At 48.4% G+C, this 16,876-nt stretch overlaps 1 protein-coding gene across 2 annotated transcripts; it reads right to left on the bottom strand.

Annotated features, from left to right (window-relative positions):
• Positions 1 to 531: 531 nt before the first annotated feature.
• LOC148214453 (HLA class II histocompatibility antigen, DR beta 5 chain-like) lies at positions 532 to 13,996 on the bottom strand. 2 transcript variants are annotated; one of them, XM_088151466.1, is made up of 6 exons: positions 13,822 to 13,996; positions 12,037 to 12,309; positions 2,598 to 2,879; positions 2,271 to 2,384; positions 1,983 to 2,006; positions 532 to 1,161 (listed from the first exon to the last, which is right to left on the bottom strand). In XM_088151466.1, exons 1-6 carry the CDS (start codon positions 13,904 to 13,906, stop codon positions 1,148 to 1,150), a joined length of 792 nt encoding a protein of 263 aa, XP_088007592.1. In that variant the 5' UTR covers positions 13,907 to 13,996; the 3' UTR covers positions 532 to 1,147. The 2 variants fall into 2 exon arrangements, with proteins under 2 accessions (XP_088007592.1, XP_088007593.1); XM_088151467.1 differs by lacking the exon at positions 13,822 to 13,996 and adding an exon at positions 12,591 to 12,995.
• Positions 13,997 to 16,876: the final 2,880 nt, after the last annotated feature.

Below are 16,876 nucleotides of genomic sequence, written 5' to 3'. Positions count from 1 at the left end.
CCAAACACATTTAAAAAACACCACATGGACTTCCCCAGAAGGACACAACATTCCCAGCCATCTTTGCAGCGCTTCACAAACACTTTTCAGTTTTACCAACCTGAACAGTTTGGGATCCTCCTCAAATTGGCCCCTCTCCCTGCTGACCCCTCCGTCCAGATCCCACCCAAACTGGTTCAAAGCCCAGTCCCAACCCCAACCCTTCAGGGGCTCCCTTCCTGACCCCCCCCGACAGACAGAATGGCCCCTGGACCCTCCTCTTCTCCTTCCCTCCATCAAGCGGTCCATCCAAGGACGGGCCCTTCTCCACAGAGCCCCTGGGGCTGCAACCCTCAGATTCCCCCTCCCCTGAGTTTGGGAGAAGCCTCTGATCCGGGAGGGGGGAGTCAGAGACCCTCAACATCCTCCTTGGAGGGGGGCAGACGTCTCCCTTTCTGCTGAGGATCAGAAATTCAGGGATGGAGGGAACTGATTAAATGTCATCTGACCTGGAGAGAATTTGGAGCTGAGATCCACTCACATCATTCCAGGGTTTTCCTGCAGTCCAAAGTTTATTGTTTCATAGCAAATAAAAGCCAAGGGAAAGGAGCCAGAGGAGAATAGCAAGAAGATGAAGTTCCTGTGCATTCAAAGCAGGGAGCGATGGAGAAACAAGGAGGGATCCAAGGAAGGAAAGGAGTGAGAAGGGAAAAGAGATTTGGGCTCTGCTGGGCAGAGACCAGTTGATCCCTGAGATCAGTTCTCAGGAAATGGGGATCCCGGGGTGGCTGATACATGTGAAGCATCTGGCTCTTTCTGGATCTGGTGCCCTCCAGGCTTGGGTAAGTGCCAGATGGATTTTGGGTTAAGGTGGGTGGGTTGCAGCCATTGCTCTGAATGGGGGTCTCTGTTGAGCAGGCGACATCGGGGGCGGGGGTCTGGAGTGACCGGCAGGCTAAGAGTTCCTGGGGACAGACTAGATGGTCTCCACACCCTCCCCATTTCCCCCTCCCTCAAAAGAAAGAGAAGCCGTGAAAGGAAGCTGGTGGCTCTCAGCAGCAGAAGGTCCAGGCTGTGATTCTCCTCCTCTCGCAAAAAAGGCAGAAATTAATCAGGTATTGAAATTCATCAGCTATTTTCCATCTGATAGCTGGAAGGGATAGCAGGATTAACTCATGAGTGCTGTGAAAAAGAGACAAGAAAGAAAATTAGAATATAGAGTAAAACCTTCGGTGTGAATAAATTCTTTTTGGAGAGTCTGCAGGAAACACAGGGTGGGCTTCCCCTCCCCCTCCCTTTCAGCCCCCCCAGGCAGGCCCACACTGCAGGGGGGTGGTTGATGGGCAGGGACCAGATGGAGGGAGAATCTGCCCCTTTCAGGGAGGAAAAGGCTGAGAAGGGCCAGGGATTCCTCCCCCTTCTCAGCTCCCCGGACTCGAAGGGGGTCCGAGTTCAGCTGAGGGGCTGCACAGGGAGGCTCCAGAGTGACCTTGACAAGATGGAATTTGTCTCTAATTGCTTTAATTAGGAGATTAATCAATTAATCAATTAATCAATTAATTGTCTCTAATTGCTTTAATTAGGAGATTAATCAAGAGAGGAGGCCTCCCTCCCTGCAGCTATTTCATCTTAACAGAGAAGATGGTGCTCGGATGGTGGGGGCAGGAAAGGAGGGAGCCTGGGGTCACTGGCCAGAACTTGTGTGAAATGTCTAAGGGGAGGGGGGTCAGGAAGGCCAGCCCAAAAACTTGGGGTACTCCCTCCCCTTCCCCCAATGACCTGAATGGCCCCCCTCCTTGCCTTTCCTTTTGCAGTTTCCCAAAATGAGGAAACATCCTGGGTGAGATTTTAGTGTTATGTGGTGTTTTTGTGTTTAATTGCACCACATTTTGGGATCCCTGTAAGTAAAAGCTGCCAAAAATCTTAGAAAAAGTTTTGGGGGCTCCAGAAGAGAGAATTAGAAGAACTTCCTAATTAATGGAGGGGGAATAGAAGAAACTCACCTGCAGGTTGCTGGATGGGAGTTGCTAAAAGGAGAAAAAGATGCAATCAGAACTGTGAATAGGTGGAGCACTTAGGGGGTCCCACTCCCCATCGATATATTGCATGACATCCCCTTCTAGCCCCTCGAAGCACAAATGTTCCGAAACCAATTTCTCAGGGGGACAATCAGTCTTGGGATTTGGGGGCCAAGGGGATGGTCTTTGGCATCGACTCACCAAGCTTGATGAGGTGCCTTCCCTGGAGGATCCCCTCCCCATATCTTTATATCCAGCCCCCCCAGGACTCACCTTTCTTGTTCTTCAGGTAGAGGGAGAGCCCCACGGCCAGGAAGACCACCCCCAGCACGGCCCCCACGGCCCCCGTCCAGAGCTTGCTCTTGGCAGCGTTGGAGGAACGTGGCTCTGTGGAAGGAGAAGGAGCCTCGCGTGAGCAGGAGGATCAGGGCCAGCTTCCTCTGGGGGGGCCATTCTGGCTCTACACACAGAGAGGGTCTTTCCAGCCCCCCCATCGATGACCCCTTCTCAGTGCAGGATGGTGTCCCCAGACCATAAGGGAAGGGAAGGGAAGGGAAGGGAAGGGAAGGGAAGGGAAGGGAAGGGAAGGGAGGGCCTTACCCCACTGGACAGTGACGGGGGCCTCCAGGGTGGCGTGCCCCACCTTGCAAGCGTAGACGTCCCCACGCTGGGGCTGGGTCTCCAGCATCACCTGGAGCTGGTAGGTCCAGTCTCCGTTCTGGAGCTCCTCCCCGAAGGCGACGCCCTCCTTCTCCGGCCGCCCGTTCTTCAGCCACTGGACGTCGATCTCCAGGGGGTAAAAGCCCGTCGCGGTGCAGAGGAGGACGGTGTTGGGGGAACCGGGGTCCATCTTGGTGGGGGAGATGGTGACGGTGGGCTTGGCTGGAGGGGAGGGAGAAGGAGGGACGTGAGAGACTCAACAGGGCCCAGAATGGAAGAGCAAGTCGGTTGGTTCAGGCCAAGGTCCGTCTTCGTCTCGAAAATGTTCTGTGTTTTAAGTCCCCTTTCCAAGAGTTTTATTTGGAGAGAGGGAGAAAAACTTAACTCTCTTCTTTTGCAGCCTTTCCTGTCCACTGTTGAGTCGGTTAAATTTGATTCTGAACAAGATGAGAATTAAGCAGATTCGGACCCGGCTCAAAAAGGCCATCGGATGACTAAAAAGTCAGTGATACAAATTCTAGAAACTGAATAAAATCTCACATGATCTGGATGACACAGAGAAAGGAGCAGAAAACAAACAAGATTTAAGGGGGAAAGAAGTACAAACTGCAATGTGGGTCCAACTGGCACAACTCTTGGATGGATTAACGGAGGGGCCCCCAAAGAGGGTCCTTAAGGGCTCCCTCCAGCTGGGAAGGGGGTCTTGGGTGGCGTCCTGGGGTCTGTCCTGGGTCCTTCTGTCCTTCAACGTTTGGATCAGGGAGTTGGGGGGAGATTGATGAAGCTGGTGGCCTTCCAGGAAGACGTCTGTGGGCCAAGACAAGGCTGATTCTCTCTCCCTCGTCAGCTGCAAAAATCAAAATGTTTCTGCATCTTCTGGTATTATGGCTCGTAAAGGGGGCTCCCGCCCTGCCTTCTCCCCCCCAGAGAGGTCTCAGCTGCGCCTCGGCTTCTGGGGGGGAGGTGCTGCAAGGAATGTTTGGATCTTATTTTTATTAGCTTTTTTTTCCTTTTTAATAATTGGCTATTTAGTGTTTTGTGTATGTAGTTTGTTTACAGTCTTTCTTACTGACGAAGTTTTTTAGTTAGTTAACAACATTTAATTTTTAAATGTTTTGGTTATTTGTAATTAAGACCTGTGGTCCAGTCTGGTTGCCACTCAGATAAATAATACATTTGTGGCTTTTCTTCATGATAAGCACATTTGTATCTGGGAACATCAAAAATCTTTGTGAAATAGCTAAAAGAAGGCAGTTTTTGCAAATTGAAATTCATGATGCTGCTTTTCTTTTTTACAAGAAATGCAAATTTTTCTGAATGGGAAAATACTTTTAACAGGAAAATGGAAGGAGCTGATTTAAATCGGTGGAAATTCAAAACCTAAAATCTGGAAATTTTAGTGAAAGCATCTTCAAAATGTATAGATTAATTTTCATAGTTAAATAAGGAGATCATCAGTTGGCATGAATAATTTTTATGGCCCCACCAAAGATAAACCTAATTATTTACAAAACTGCCTTGCAAACATTTTGGGGGAACAATTTGATCAGATGGGAGTTTCTGGGCAGGGACTTTAATTCAGTTCTGGATCCACAATTCGACTGGAACAAGATTGTTTTTTCTTTTTAAAGACCCCCCAGAGACACCGTCCCTTCATGGATCACTGCCTTGTCGTGGCGAAGGGGCTTGCATAACTCAGTGAAGCCGTGAGCTATACCGTGCAGGGCCACCCAAGACGGACAGGTCATGACAGAGAGTTCTGACAAAATGTGGTCCACTGGAGAAGGAAATGGCAATCCACATCCAGTATCCTTGCCAAGAAAAACCCATGGACAATGTCAAAAGGCTAAAAGATATGACGCCGGAAGATGAGCCCCTCAGGTCGGAAGGTGTCCAATATGCTCCTGGGGAAGAGCGGAGGGCAATTCCAAGTAGCTCCAGAAAGAGTGAAGTGGCTGGGCCAAAGCCGAAAGGACGTTCAGCTGTGGATGTATCTGGAAGCGAAAAGAAGGTCCGATGCTGTAAAGAACAATATTGTATAGGTACCTGGAATGTAAGATCTATGAACCAAGGCAAGCTGGATGTGGTCAGACATGAGATGACAAGACTGAACGTCGACATCTTGGGAATCAGCGAACTGAAATGGACGGGAATGGGTGAATTTAATTCGGGTGACCATTATATCTGGCCACTACTGTGGCCAAGAAACCCTTAGAAGAAATGGAGTTGCACTCATAGTCAATGAGAGAGTGGGAAAGGCAGTAATGGGGTACAACCTCAAAAACGACAGAATGATCTCAGTGCGTATCCAAGGCAAACCATTCAACATCACAGTCATCCAAGTCTATGCCCCAACCACCGATGCCGAAGAAGCTGAAGTTGACCGCTTCTATGAAGACCTACAACACCTTCTAGAACTAGCACCAAAAAAAGATGTCCTTTTCATCATAGGGGATTAGAATGCTAAAGTAGGAAGTCAAGGAGTAATCGGAATAACAGGCAAGTTTGGCCTTGGAGCACAAAATGAAGCAGGGCAAAGGCTCATAGAGTTCTGTCAAGAGAACAAGCTAGTCATAGCAAACACTCTTTTCCAGCAACACAAGAGACGACTCTACACATGGACATCACCAGATGGTCAATACCGAAACCAGATTGATTACATACTTTGCAGCCAAAGATGGAGAAGCTCTATACAGACAGCAAAAACAAGACCAGGAGCTGACTGTGGGTCAGATCATGAGCTTCTTTCTGCAAAATTTAGGCTTAAATTGAAGAATGTAGGGAAAACCACTAGACCACTCAGGTATGACTTAGATCATGTTCCTTGTGAGTACACAGTGAAGGTGATGAATAGATTTAGAGGATCAGATTTGGTAGACAGAGTGCCTGAAGAACTATGGACGGAGGTCTGTAACATTGTACAGGAGGCAGCAACTAAAACCATCCCAAAGAAAAAGAAATGCAAGAAAGCAAAATGGCTGTCTGATGAGGCATTACAAATAGCTGTGGAAAGAAGGAATGCGAAAAGCAAGGGTGAAAGGGAAAGATATAAGCAACTGAATGCAGATTTCCAGAGAATATCAAGGAGAGATAAGAAGGCCTTCTTAAATGAACAATGCAAAGAAATTGAGGAAAACAATAGAATGGGGAAGATTAGAGATCTCTACAAGAAAATTGGAGATATGAAAGGAACGTTTAGTGCAAAGATGGGCATGATAAAGGACAAAAAAGGCAGGGACCTAACAGAAGCAGAAGAGATTAAGAAGAGGTGGCAAGAATACACAGAAGAACTATACAAGAAAGATCTTAATGTCCCTGATGTCCACGCTGGTGTGATCACTGACCTTGAGCCAGACATCCTAGAGAGTGAAGTCAAGTGGGCCTTAGGAAGCATTGCTAACAACAAAGCTAGTGGAGATGACAGTATTCCAGCTGAGTTATTTAAAATACTAAAAGATGATGCTGTTAAAGTGCTGCACTCAATATGCCAGCAAGTTTGGAAAACGCATCAGTGGCCATGGGATTGGAAAAGGTCAGTTTATGTTCCAATTCCAAAGAAGGGCAATGCCAAAGAATGCTCAAACTATCGCACAATCGCACTCATTTCACATGCTAGCAAGGTTATGCTCAAAATCCTACAAGCTAGGCTCCAGCAATACATGAACCGAGAACTACCGGATGTACAAGCTGGGTTTCGAAGAGGCAGAGGAACTAGAGATCAAGTCGCCAACATTCGCTGGATCATGGAGAAAGCACGAGAGTTCGAGAAAAATATCTACTTCTGCTTCATTGACTATGCAAAAGCCTTTAATTGTGTGGATCACAACAAACTGTGGCAAATTCTTAAAGAGATGGGAGTACCAGACCACCTTACCTGTCTCCTGAGAAATCTGTATGCGGGCCAAGAAGCAACAGTTAGAACCGGTCATGGAACAACCGATTGGTTCAAAATAGGGAAAGGTGTACGACAAGGCTGTATACTGTCACCCTGCTTATTTAACCTATATGCAGAGTACATCATGAGAAATGCCAGGCTGGAAGAATCACAAGCCGGAATTAAGATTGCAGGGAGAATCATCAACAACCTCAGATATGCGGACGATACCACCCTAATGGCAGAAAGTGAAGAAGAACTAAAGAGCCTCTTGATGAGGGTGAAAGAGGAGAGTGCGAAAGCTGGCTTGAAACTCAACATTAAAAAAACTAAGATCATGGCATCTGGACCCATCAATTCCTGGCAAATAGAAGGGGTAGAAATGGAAGCAGTAACAGACTTCATTTATTTGGGCTCCAAGATCACCGCAGACGGAGACTGCAGCCGTGAAATTAAAAGACGCTTGCTCCTTGGGAGGAAAGCTATGGCAAGCCTAGATAGCATATTAAAAAGCAGAGACGTCACCTTGCCGACAAAGATCCGCAAAGTCAAAGCTATGGTTTTTCCAGTAGTAATGTATGGCTGTGAGAGCTGGACCATAAAGAAGGCTGAGCGCCGAAGAATTGATGCCTTTGAACTGTGGTGCTGGAGAAGACTCTTGAGAGTCCCCTGGACTGCTAGGAGGTCAAACCAGTCAATCTTAAAGGAAATCAACCCTGATTGCTCATTGGAAGGACTGATAATGAAGCTCAAGCTCAGATACTTTGGTCACCTAATGCGAAGAGAGATCTCTTTGGAAAAGACCCTGATGCTGGGAAAGATTGAAGGCAAAAGGAGAAGAGGACGGCAGAGGATGAGATGGTTAGATAGCATCCCTGAAGCAATGAGCATGAAACTGAGCAAACTCAGGGAGGCAGTGAAGGACAGGAAGGCCTGGCGCAATATGGTTCATGGGGTCACGAAGAGTCGGACACGACTTAACGACTGAACAACAACAACAACAGGGACACCGCATCCCCCATCGATCCATCCAGGAATTTCATTTAATAGACATATGGAGACCTCTTGATTTAAAACAGCAAGAATACACATTTAACCTCCCCACTTCACACATGTTTAAGATTTATTATTTAATATCAAGACTGATGGTTAAGGTAGTAAAAAAAAATGAAATGCTGATTTAATTCTGATCAAGCACCCATAGAATTGGGGTGAAAGTATTGCAATTAGCAAGAGTATTGCAATTAGCAACTGCTCCTTTGTTGCAATTCATTGAACAACAAACGTAAGACATAGACATGATTTTTTCCAAATAAATAAAGGCTCATTTAATTGGGGGATAGTTCAGGAAATATTCAGAGCATCTCTTTGAGGTCAGAGAGGAGCTTTGGCCTCTCGGGGGAAGGAGGTGCCTGAATCCCACAGAGAAAAGTCCACTCAGAAGGAAAAGAAAGAGGGACAGAATATTCTCCAAAACAGGCTCAGGAAACATCTTGTGATTTCAGATCTCCTAAACTGGAGCTGGACCAACGATCTGCTCTGAAAACACGGAATATTTTTTAAAACAAATGAAACAAAGGTATTGGGGATAAGAGAAACAGCTGGAGAATTATTGGCCTCTCTTTTGAAACATTTTCAATGAAGCAAAAATAATACCTTTGATGAGAGATTCCTCAGGGACAAATTATACTAATCAGAATGAAATTCATGTTCAGTGTTTTGAATTTTGCAAAAAATTATATTCTGTGCATCTTGATATAGCTACTGAGCAGATAAAGGCTTTTTAAAAGGTGGCAAATCTTCCAGAAATGTTGGACATGCTGTCACAAGACGCGGCTGAACCCCGAAAGCTACAAAAATCTGTAATTCTGTTGATCTGCTGGAATCCAGGGAGGCCCCTGAGCCAGACGGAGTCATTGCCAGGGATGGAATAAAACATTCAAGGAGAAAGTGCTTTTGGGGGAATTTGGGGCAGCTTGTAAGGCTCCCTTTCCCTGAATGAATGAATGAATGGATGAATTAATTAATTAATTAATTAATTAATAAACCTCTGAAGGAGGAGCCTTTGAGAGGGTGGCTGGAAGCCTGGAGACGCCTCATGAGACAAACTCATGAAACCGAAGCAATTTGCAGATGATCTTTGGGGGCTTTGGGGGGCTATCAAGAATCACTAGATAAATTAGCGGAAGTGATGAAGTAAATATGGTAAGTATTGTGGGAATGCGAATTAATATTATCAAATATTATGCCAGCTGATAAGAATCTTGTGTGGGTGGTAGGGAAAAATTACATTTTAAATATTGTCCTGAAGTAACTAAATACTTGGGGATTAGTTTCTCCAGAAAAATATCCTCTTTGGTGGATGAGAACATTTCAAACAGCATCTCTCAAATTTAAGAGAATATGAATTATTTATTTTCTTAACTATTATATTACATTACATGGCAGATGAAAATCCTCCTAAGTTTGCAGGGAAGAATTTGTGAGTGAAAATGAGTTTTGCCTCCAGACTGTATTTGTGGAGAGAAATGTCTCTTTTGGGTCCCCTGAAATATTCGATTATTTACGGAAGGAGCAAATGCCCAGGATCTCCCTGTCCAAGGTCTTTCTCTCTTAGGACGGTGGCGGTTTTCCTCTTGTGGAAGAGACATCTTATTTAATTCTGTGGCGACACGTTATTTTTGGAAAACTTGGGCTCAGAACTGGAATATCAACAACTCTTGAGGTTTTACCAAAGAAATAGAATTTCCCCGAAAAGGCCGAATGGCAACAGGTGCAGCTAAAACACTCCATTTGCACAATGTTTGGGCTCTGGAACTCTGACAGAAATAAATAAATGTATTATTATGCAAAGAATTAAAATTCCAAAAACAAATTTAGGTAATTCGCAAGAAACCGGGAACAGAGAATCAGGCCGTCCTACATTAAACCATCGACGGCTTCAGGGTTTAATGAACGTTGGATGTGTTTCTTATGACCTGAATCTCAATTTTATTTTATTTTTTTTAACTCCGTCCCCCAAACTGGGACCTTTCCAGCTACGAAGACGGAAGGGATTTGGCTAAAGGTGCGGCTGAGTCTGTTACGGAAAAGGCAGTTTCGAGGGAGGCTTTTCTCCCAGACTCCAAAAATTGGCCCAACAAAGTTTCTCAGCCTTTGAATCAGCTTTTCCACACGGCAGCGGAAAAAGCAGATAAATATTTCCATATGATTGAGGTTTACATCTTGGTTTAAAGTTAAACACTGAATCGTGGTTATAAATTCTAGCTTGCTTGTTTACTGGTTTATTTGTTTCTTTATTTGTTGGATTTAGAAGCTGCCGGACTCCAAATGACTCTGAATCAATAATGAAGAATAAAAGAAGCAAAACGCCCCGAGAAAGAGCACAACAGCCTTCGCTAATTCACGAGGGACGTGAGAGACTCAACAGGGCCCAGAATGGAAGAGCAAGTCGGTTGGTTCAGGCCAAGGTCCGTCTTAGTCTCGAAAATGTTCTGTGTTTTAAGTCCCCTTTCCAAGAGTTTTGTTTGGAGAGAGGGAGAAAAACTTCACTTTCCTCTTCTGCAGCCTTTCCTGTCCACTGTTGAGTTGGTTAAATTTGATTCTGGATGAGGTGAGAATTAAGCAGAGTCGGACCTGGCTCAAAAACGGTTCCTCTCAGAGACATAATTTGTTAATAGTTTTTCTTACTAATGAGTTTTTTTAGTAACAGTTAACATTTAAGAAGATTCATTTTTAAATGATTTGGTTATTTGTAATGAAGACCTGGGATCTAGTCTGGTTGCCACTCAGATAAATGATACACTTGTGGCTTTTTCTTCATAATAAGCACATTTGTATTTTGGAACATTAAAAATCCTTGTAAAATAGCTAAAAGAAGGCAGTTTTGGTAAATTGAAATTCATGACACTGTTTTTTTCCCCCTTTTTTTCAGGAAATGCAAATTCTTCTCAATGTGAAAATACTTTTAAGCAAAAAATGGAAGAAGCAGATTTAAATCAGTGGAAATTCAAAATGTAAAATCTGGCAATTTTAGTGGAAACATCTTAAAAATTTATAGATTAACTTTTGTAGTTAAATAAGGATATAATCAGATGGCATGAATCATGTTTTTATGGCCCCACCAAAGATAAACCTAATTATTTACAAAACTGCCTTGCAAACATTTTGGGGGAACAATTAGATCAGATGGGAGTTTCTGGGCAGGGACTTTAATTCAGTTCTGGATTCACAATTCGACTGGAACAAGATTGTTTTTTCTTTTTAAAGACCCTCCCAGAGACACAACATTTTCCATCGATCCATCCAGGAATTTCATTTAATAGACATATGGAGACCTCTTGATTTAAAACAACAAGAATACACATTTAACCTCCCCACATCACACATGTTTAAGATTTATTATTTAATATCAAGACTGATGGTTAAGGTAGTAAAAAAAAATGAAATGCTGGTTTAATTCTGATCAAGCACCCGTAGAACTAATGCTGAATTTGGATGAAAGTATTGCAAATAGCAAGAGATGAGAACTGGATGCTCCTTTGAACAACAAATGTTAAGACATAGACGTGATTTCTGTGCAAACAAATAGGGGCTCATTTAATTTTGCCGATAGTTCAGGAAAACTATTTTGTGATCAAATAAGAAAAAGCTTTGGTCTCTCGGGGGAACAAGATGTCTGAATCCCCACAGAGAAAAGTCAACTCAAAAGGAAAAGAAAGAGGGACAGAATATTCCCCAAAACAGGCTCAGGAAAAATCTTGTGATTTCAGATCTCCTGAACTGGAACTGGATCAACAACCTGCTCTGAAAACACGGAATATTTTTTTAAACAAAAGAAACAAAGATATTGAAGCGAAGAGAAAGAGCTGGAGAATTACTGGTCTCTCATTTGCCTTTGCACAATGCTTGGCCTTTGAAACCCTATCAGCTGATAGATATAAATTTATTCTTATGCAAAGATTTGAAATTACAAAAAGAAATTTAGGCAATTTGTAAGAAACCTGGAACAGAGAATCAGGCCATCCTACATTAAACCATTGCTGGCTTCAGGGTTTAATGAAGGTCTAATGTGTTTCTTATGACAGGAAAGTCAATTCCTTTGCTAATTCCCTTTTTCAGACCTTTGGAAATTGATTTTTTTTATCCTAAAAGGCTAAAACACCCCATTTCTGGGGCCCGGGAGGGAGGGAAAGGGGGGAGGGAAATGGGCTCCTGGCCGGACAGAGGGACGGGGACCCCCTTCGGTCCCTGAATCTGTATTGGGGAGGGGGGAGACGCAGCCGGATTCCGCCCCCGAATCCCCTCTGGGAGGGGATCAAAGGGATCCCCGATTCAGGGCAGGGGAAGAGTTGGGATCCTGGGACAAGGAAGAAGAAGATTTCATGGATCTGAGAGCGCGGAATAAACACGGAGTAAATCTTTACAAGGGGAAACCTTAACGGATTAAATGAAGGGGGGTCCCGGCATCTCTGCGCCCCCGGGAAGCCCCCCTCCTGGACTCACTTCTCCAGCCAATCACAAGCCCCGTCTTGGCCACCTCGTAGTTGTGTCGGCAGAAGCGATCCACGGCAGTCCTCTGGTACTGCAGATAGTCCTTTTGGCTGTTGAAAATGTCGGACCAGAGCTGCCCCAACTCGGTGACGGGCACATACTTCCCGAGGTCGCTGTCGAAGTGGGCAAACTCCTCTCGGTCGTAGATGTCCCTTAACAGGAACCGCACCCGCTGCGTCCCGTTGAAGAAGTGGCACTCATGCTTCTCCTGGTGCAAGAAATGGGCTGCGAGGAGGAGGAGGAGGAAGAGGAGGAGGAGGAGGGAGGCCGTCAGGAGGGACCTCAGGGCCCATCGCTCCCAGCTGCCAGTGACGAGGGGCCCACGCGGGAAGGGGGAGGGGCAGGAGACCCACGGGTGGCCTTTGGAGGGCGCAGGTGGAAGGGGGACGCGGGTGGTCTTTGCGGGGGAGGCTCCTGGCCTCTTTCTTTCCTGCCCTCCCAAAATGAGTCCCTCTCCAGCCCCCTAGATGGCAATCAGGGGGAGCAGCTCAGACCCCCCCACTTACCCACCATGGGGCTGTCGCTCCCCTGAGACGCCCCCTGGAGGAGGGAGGGGGAGGTTTGTCAGTCCCAGCAGGGCTCCCTGTGGGAGATGGAGAGTTGCTGGGGGTCTGGAGTGGGGAGGAAGGAGGGGGAGGGGGAGGTCCTTCCCGTTGGGCTCCCTCCATCCTCCCACCCTGGAGAAAGGCAGGCAGAAGCTCAACTGGTGCAGCAGACTGCTCTACTCTCTGCAGGGAAGATTGGATCCGGGTGGGGCCTCTTTGCCCCTCAAGGTGGCAGGAAATATGGGGGGAGGGGGGTGAAGAGACCACCAAAAACTCTCTGGGCTGGAGTGAAAGTAATATCCACACCTCGGTCTCCCTCTTCCTTGGGAGGGGGAAAGGGGATGGGCCACAATGAGGGTGTCTGGATTGATCTCCTGGGGTCTCCCAGCCCTTCCCTCCCCTGAACCCCCGACCTTCCCTTGTTACCCCAAACTTCTCTTCTCCCCCCAATATTCAGCCTTTGGATGATTGTAGGGGTTTCAGGCCTCTTTCCTGTCCCCATCCCAAATTAGGGCCCCCTGAAGCCCCCCCAAAAAAGACCACCTTAAAGGGAGGGTCTCCACCCTCCTTCACAAAAGGGATACTTTTGGGGAAGCCAATTTCGGAGGGGCACCTCAGAACCCCCCACATCGCCCCCCGTGCTTCCCCCCTTCCTCCAAGCCCTGATTCAGCTGTGGGGAGTTATGGGGGTCCGGGTCTCCTTTCCCAGTTCAGAGGCTCCCCAACAAGGGATCTAAATTCAGCTCTTGCCTGATCTTAAAAGCCTCTAACTGGAGATTCATAAGAAAAACTGAAGTTTCTAACAATGCAAAAAAGTTTTTTTTCCAAAATGCATCTTCTTCTTATATGGTTTTTCGGTGCATTTGTGGAATTAGGTCTCAAAATGCCACAATTTCTCTCTTTCCCTTTCACTTTCCTTCTCCTTCCTCTTTCAACACCACAGACTTTGGGGGTTCTGGATCTGGGTCTAATTCGGGGCCCGGAAGGTCCGACTCCGACCCAGCCATGGGGGGCTGAGAGAGGGTCCCCCCGCTGCCTCCCCTCCCCTCCCCCCCTCGGCCTCCCCAATCCTGCAGGCTCCCGCCTTTCTTGCCCTCGACCCCCTTCCCCGAAGACTCTCCTGGGGGTCCCAGCCCCTTTCTTCCCCCCTCCCCCACCAGCATCAAGGGGTCCCTCCTAGCCCCCTCCTTACCGGGGGGCTCCTCCCCCCCTTCGCTTCCAGGGATCCAGGACAGCGCGCCCACCAGCAGCAGCAGGGGGACCCCAGCAGAGCCCATGGATGCTGCCCCACAAGCAACCCCCCAAGAGAGAGGAGAAAGACGCAGATGCTTCCAGCCCCAGAGGCGGAATCGGTGGGTCTGGACTGGGGGCAGGAAGCGCTTTTCTCTCAAATCTCAGCGTTGGGAGTTCCCCGAACAAATAAAAGCACCAATGGGAATTCTCCCTTCCGCCGCGTCATCGGTCTCCGGGCAGAGCCTCTCTGGACTTCGCCGAGTGGAGGAGATAGTTCCGAGCAGAGAAAGAAGCGGAGAAAGTGGGAGGGGGGATCCTTTCCGTCTTGGGGGGCTGCAGCTCTGGGGGGGTCCCCCACCAGCTCCAGAGGGGCCAACCCCTTCCTTTGCTGTCCCCGGGATTCCCAGCCGGGCTCTCCTTTCCTCTGTGGGCCTGGAGGGGTGGACTAGATGCCCTCTGAAGGCCCCAGGGTGATGTCGGGTTCAGCCCAAAGAACTGCACGAGACAGTGCAAATACAGTTCTGTTGCGTTTATTAGCTTCCACCTCAAGACAGAAATCTCTCCAGACTGAATCTAAACTTCCCAAGCCAGCCAGCCACAACTCCGTGAATTCCTTAGGGTGGTGCCAGCCTCATCTTCTTAAACCTCCCACACTCTTGTTGAGGGCCAAGGAAGTGCTTATGTCCCTGAGCGCGGCCTTCATCAAATCTTTCCATCACACGGGGGACTCCAGGGTGGAGCTGCTGGGACTCCGAAGGAGCGCCTGGTCCTTCCCTGGCAAAGACCGGGCAGAGCCAGAGATCCAGGGCTCCTTCTGGCTTCTGGGTCAGTTTGGGGGGGGACAGGGGTCCCTCCTGGGGGAAGGCTACCTTTGGGAGAGGCTGGTGGAAGGCTTTTCTCCAAGCCCACCATCCCCAGCCTCTTCTTTCCAGCCTCTCATGGGGGGCCCCCTGGCCACTGTGGCACATGACCCCTTGTTGCCGGCTGAATAAAGGAGGGGAGAGGAAGCGGCCTGGCTGCCCTCCTCTGCCACCTGGAGCCCGGGTGCCCTCCGGACCGGCCTTCCTGGCCTGCGGAGAAGCTTCTCACGGGGACCAGGGGATCTTCCAGGATCCCTGCTTTTCTCAGCACTCCCCACAATCGATGGTCTCTCTACAGTCAATGGAGCACGTACGGGCTTCTTCTGCTGCTCTTTGCCGTTCTCAGTTACCCAGCCTGCATCAGCAATAAACACACACCAAATAACAACAATACAACACAAAGCGGCCAGGAAGAATCACTGGAAAAGGGCACGACCCTCCTGCGGAAAGCTGCCTAGATCTTCGTTTACTTGCCTGCAGGGCTGACAGGCTGCTCCCCTCTGCCCACTGTGAGCAGCGCCTGATCCCCAGTTCCTAGCTGGGATTCAGACCACAGAGTAAGTTCACCAGCAGCAACTGGGAACGTTCCTGTGGAACTGGGACTCGCAATGAAAAGCTTTGCAGTAATCAAGGGAAACCCAGTCGTGTGGCCGAGAGGGAATCACGGCAATCCAGCCTCCCTGACCTGGTGGAAGAAGCACGTTTTAGCACCTCCCCAAAAACCAGCTACAACTAAGTCCAAGGGGACCCCCAAATTGCGAAGCAACTCACTCGACCTGTGGTAACGCAACCCATTCAGAGTTAATGGTGGAAGGTTGCTGGAACTGGCAGGTCTTTGAACCCACAGCCGCTCCCTCTGAACAGGGCCCTGGGAAGAAAAACAGACCTGGAACCGCAGGAGGGCCTGGAGATGTTGAGAGGAGAAAAGACACGACCACCCTAGGAACAGAAGCCGTGAGTCAGCCCTTTGAGGTAGGCCAGACTAGAAAACAAAATCATGCAGGCTAATACCATACTATGTTTATTATAAGGTTACAGGGAAAGAATCTTGCATGTCTGAATGCGCTTCCCCCTCCCTCCCTTTGTCTTCGTGAGAACGAGGAAGGGTCATGTCTGAGTCGCCTTCTCAGGTTACGGTTCCGGTCAGACTCAGATTTCCTTTATCTGGCCGTTGTCTTGGGGCGGCTCTTCCTCCTGTTACTCGGGGTTGTTTCCTCTTCCCATCACACCGTGCCCTGCGGGGCGGCACCCTGTCCCATCCAGCGCCCTCCCAGCAGCCCCCCAACTGCCCACGGGGAAAAGAGCTGCTCCTCCTCCACCCGACGCACCCCACGTCGACCCTCCCCGAAGGGGTCCGACTTTTCCGGCAGAAGGACCAAGGCTGCAAAGGACGAGGAGGCAGATTTCGGCTGACCCTGAACACTCTCCGCGGCTGGGGGTCCCTCCACAGGGGCTGGAGTGGGGGGGGGGGACTTTTATTCATTTGTGTCTTTATTCAGTCATGAAATACAGGCTGCCCCAGTCAGGTACGGTCTGCGTGGCTTGTAAGAAAAATGCAGGGAAAACACGCCAAAAACTCACCCAAACTCCAGGAAACGCCAGCCATGATTTATGAACGAGACCACCACACCCCTCCAGCCCTGGGCCTGAGGATGGAGCCAGCTTCGGAGGGCTGATTGAAACGGCCAGGGTGCAAGCCAGACGAACCCCGGGGGGGAAAGGGTCTTCCAGACCGCAGGCGCCATGACCCTGGCAGAGGGTTGGCAGCATGATCACCCTAAAGCACCCTCCGACTGTTCTCCTTTACGCGTCTCTGATTCCCCCAGCCCACCCACACAGGGGAGAGCATCCTGAGCCACAGCAGGAGAAGGGCCACCAGCTGCCTCCAAGAGCCACGAGTGGCTTGAGCAAGTGAGCCCAGCCACATGTTAAAGAACATTCTCCCAGACAAGAAGAAAACGTTTCCCTGCCTTCAGACAAAGAGGGACAAGACCTTGAGCATCCACGGAAGGGACCCTTTGCCCAACTGGGGTACCGACTGTATTCCTCCCAGAGGCTCTGATTCTCTTGTCCCTCATGAGGACTAGGAGGCTGTTCTCTTTGGTTCCGTCTTTAGGAAGTGGCATTTGGGGTCGTGGAGGCTGCTCTGCCTCC

Source organism: Python bivittatus, unplaced genomic scaffold, assembly GCF_059951505.1.
Source record: "Python bivittatus isolate LINGU-HERP-01145 unplaced genomic scaffold, Pbiv_v1 ctg000650_np1212, whole genome shotgun sequence".
NCBI classification, from domain to species: Eukaryota; Metazoa; Chordata; class Lepidosauria; order Squamata; family Pythonidae; genus Python; species Python bivittatus.
This window is presented reverse-complemented; position numbering and strand designations above follow the sequence as displayed.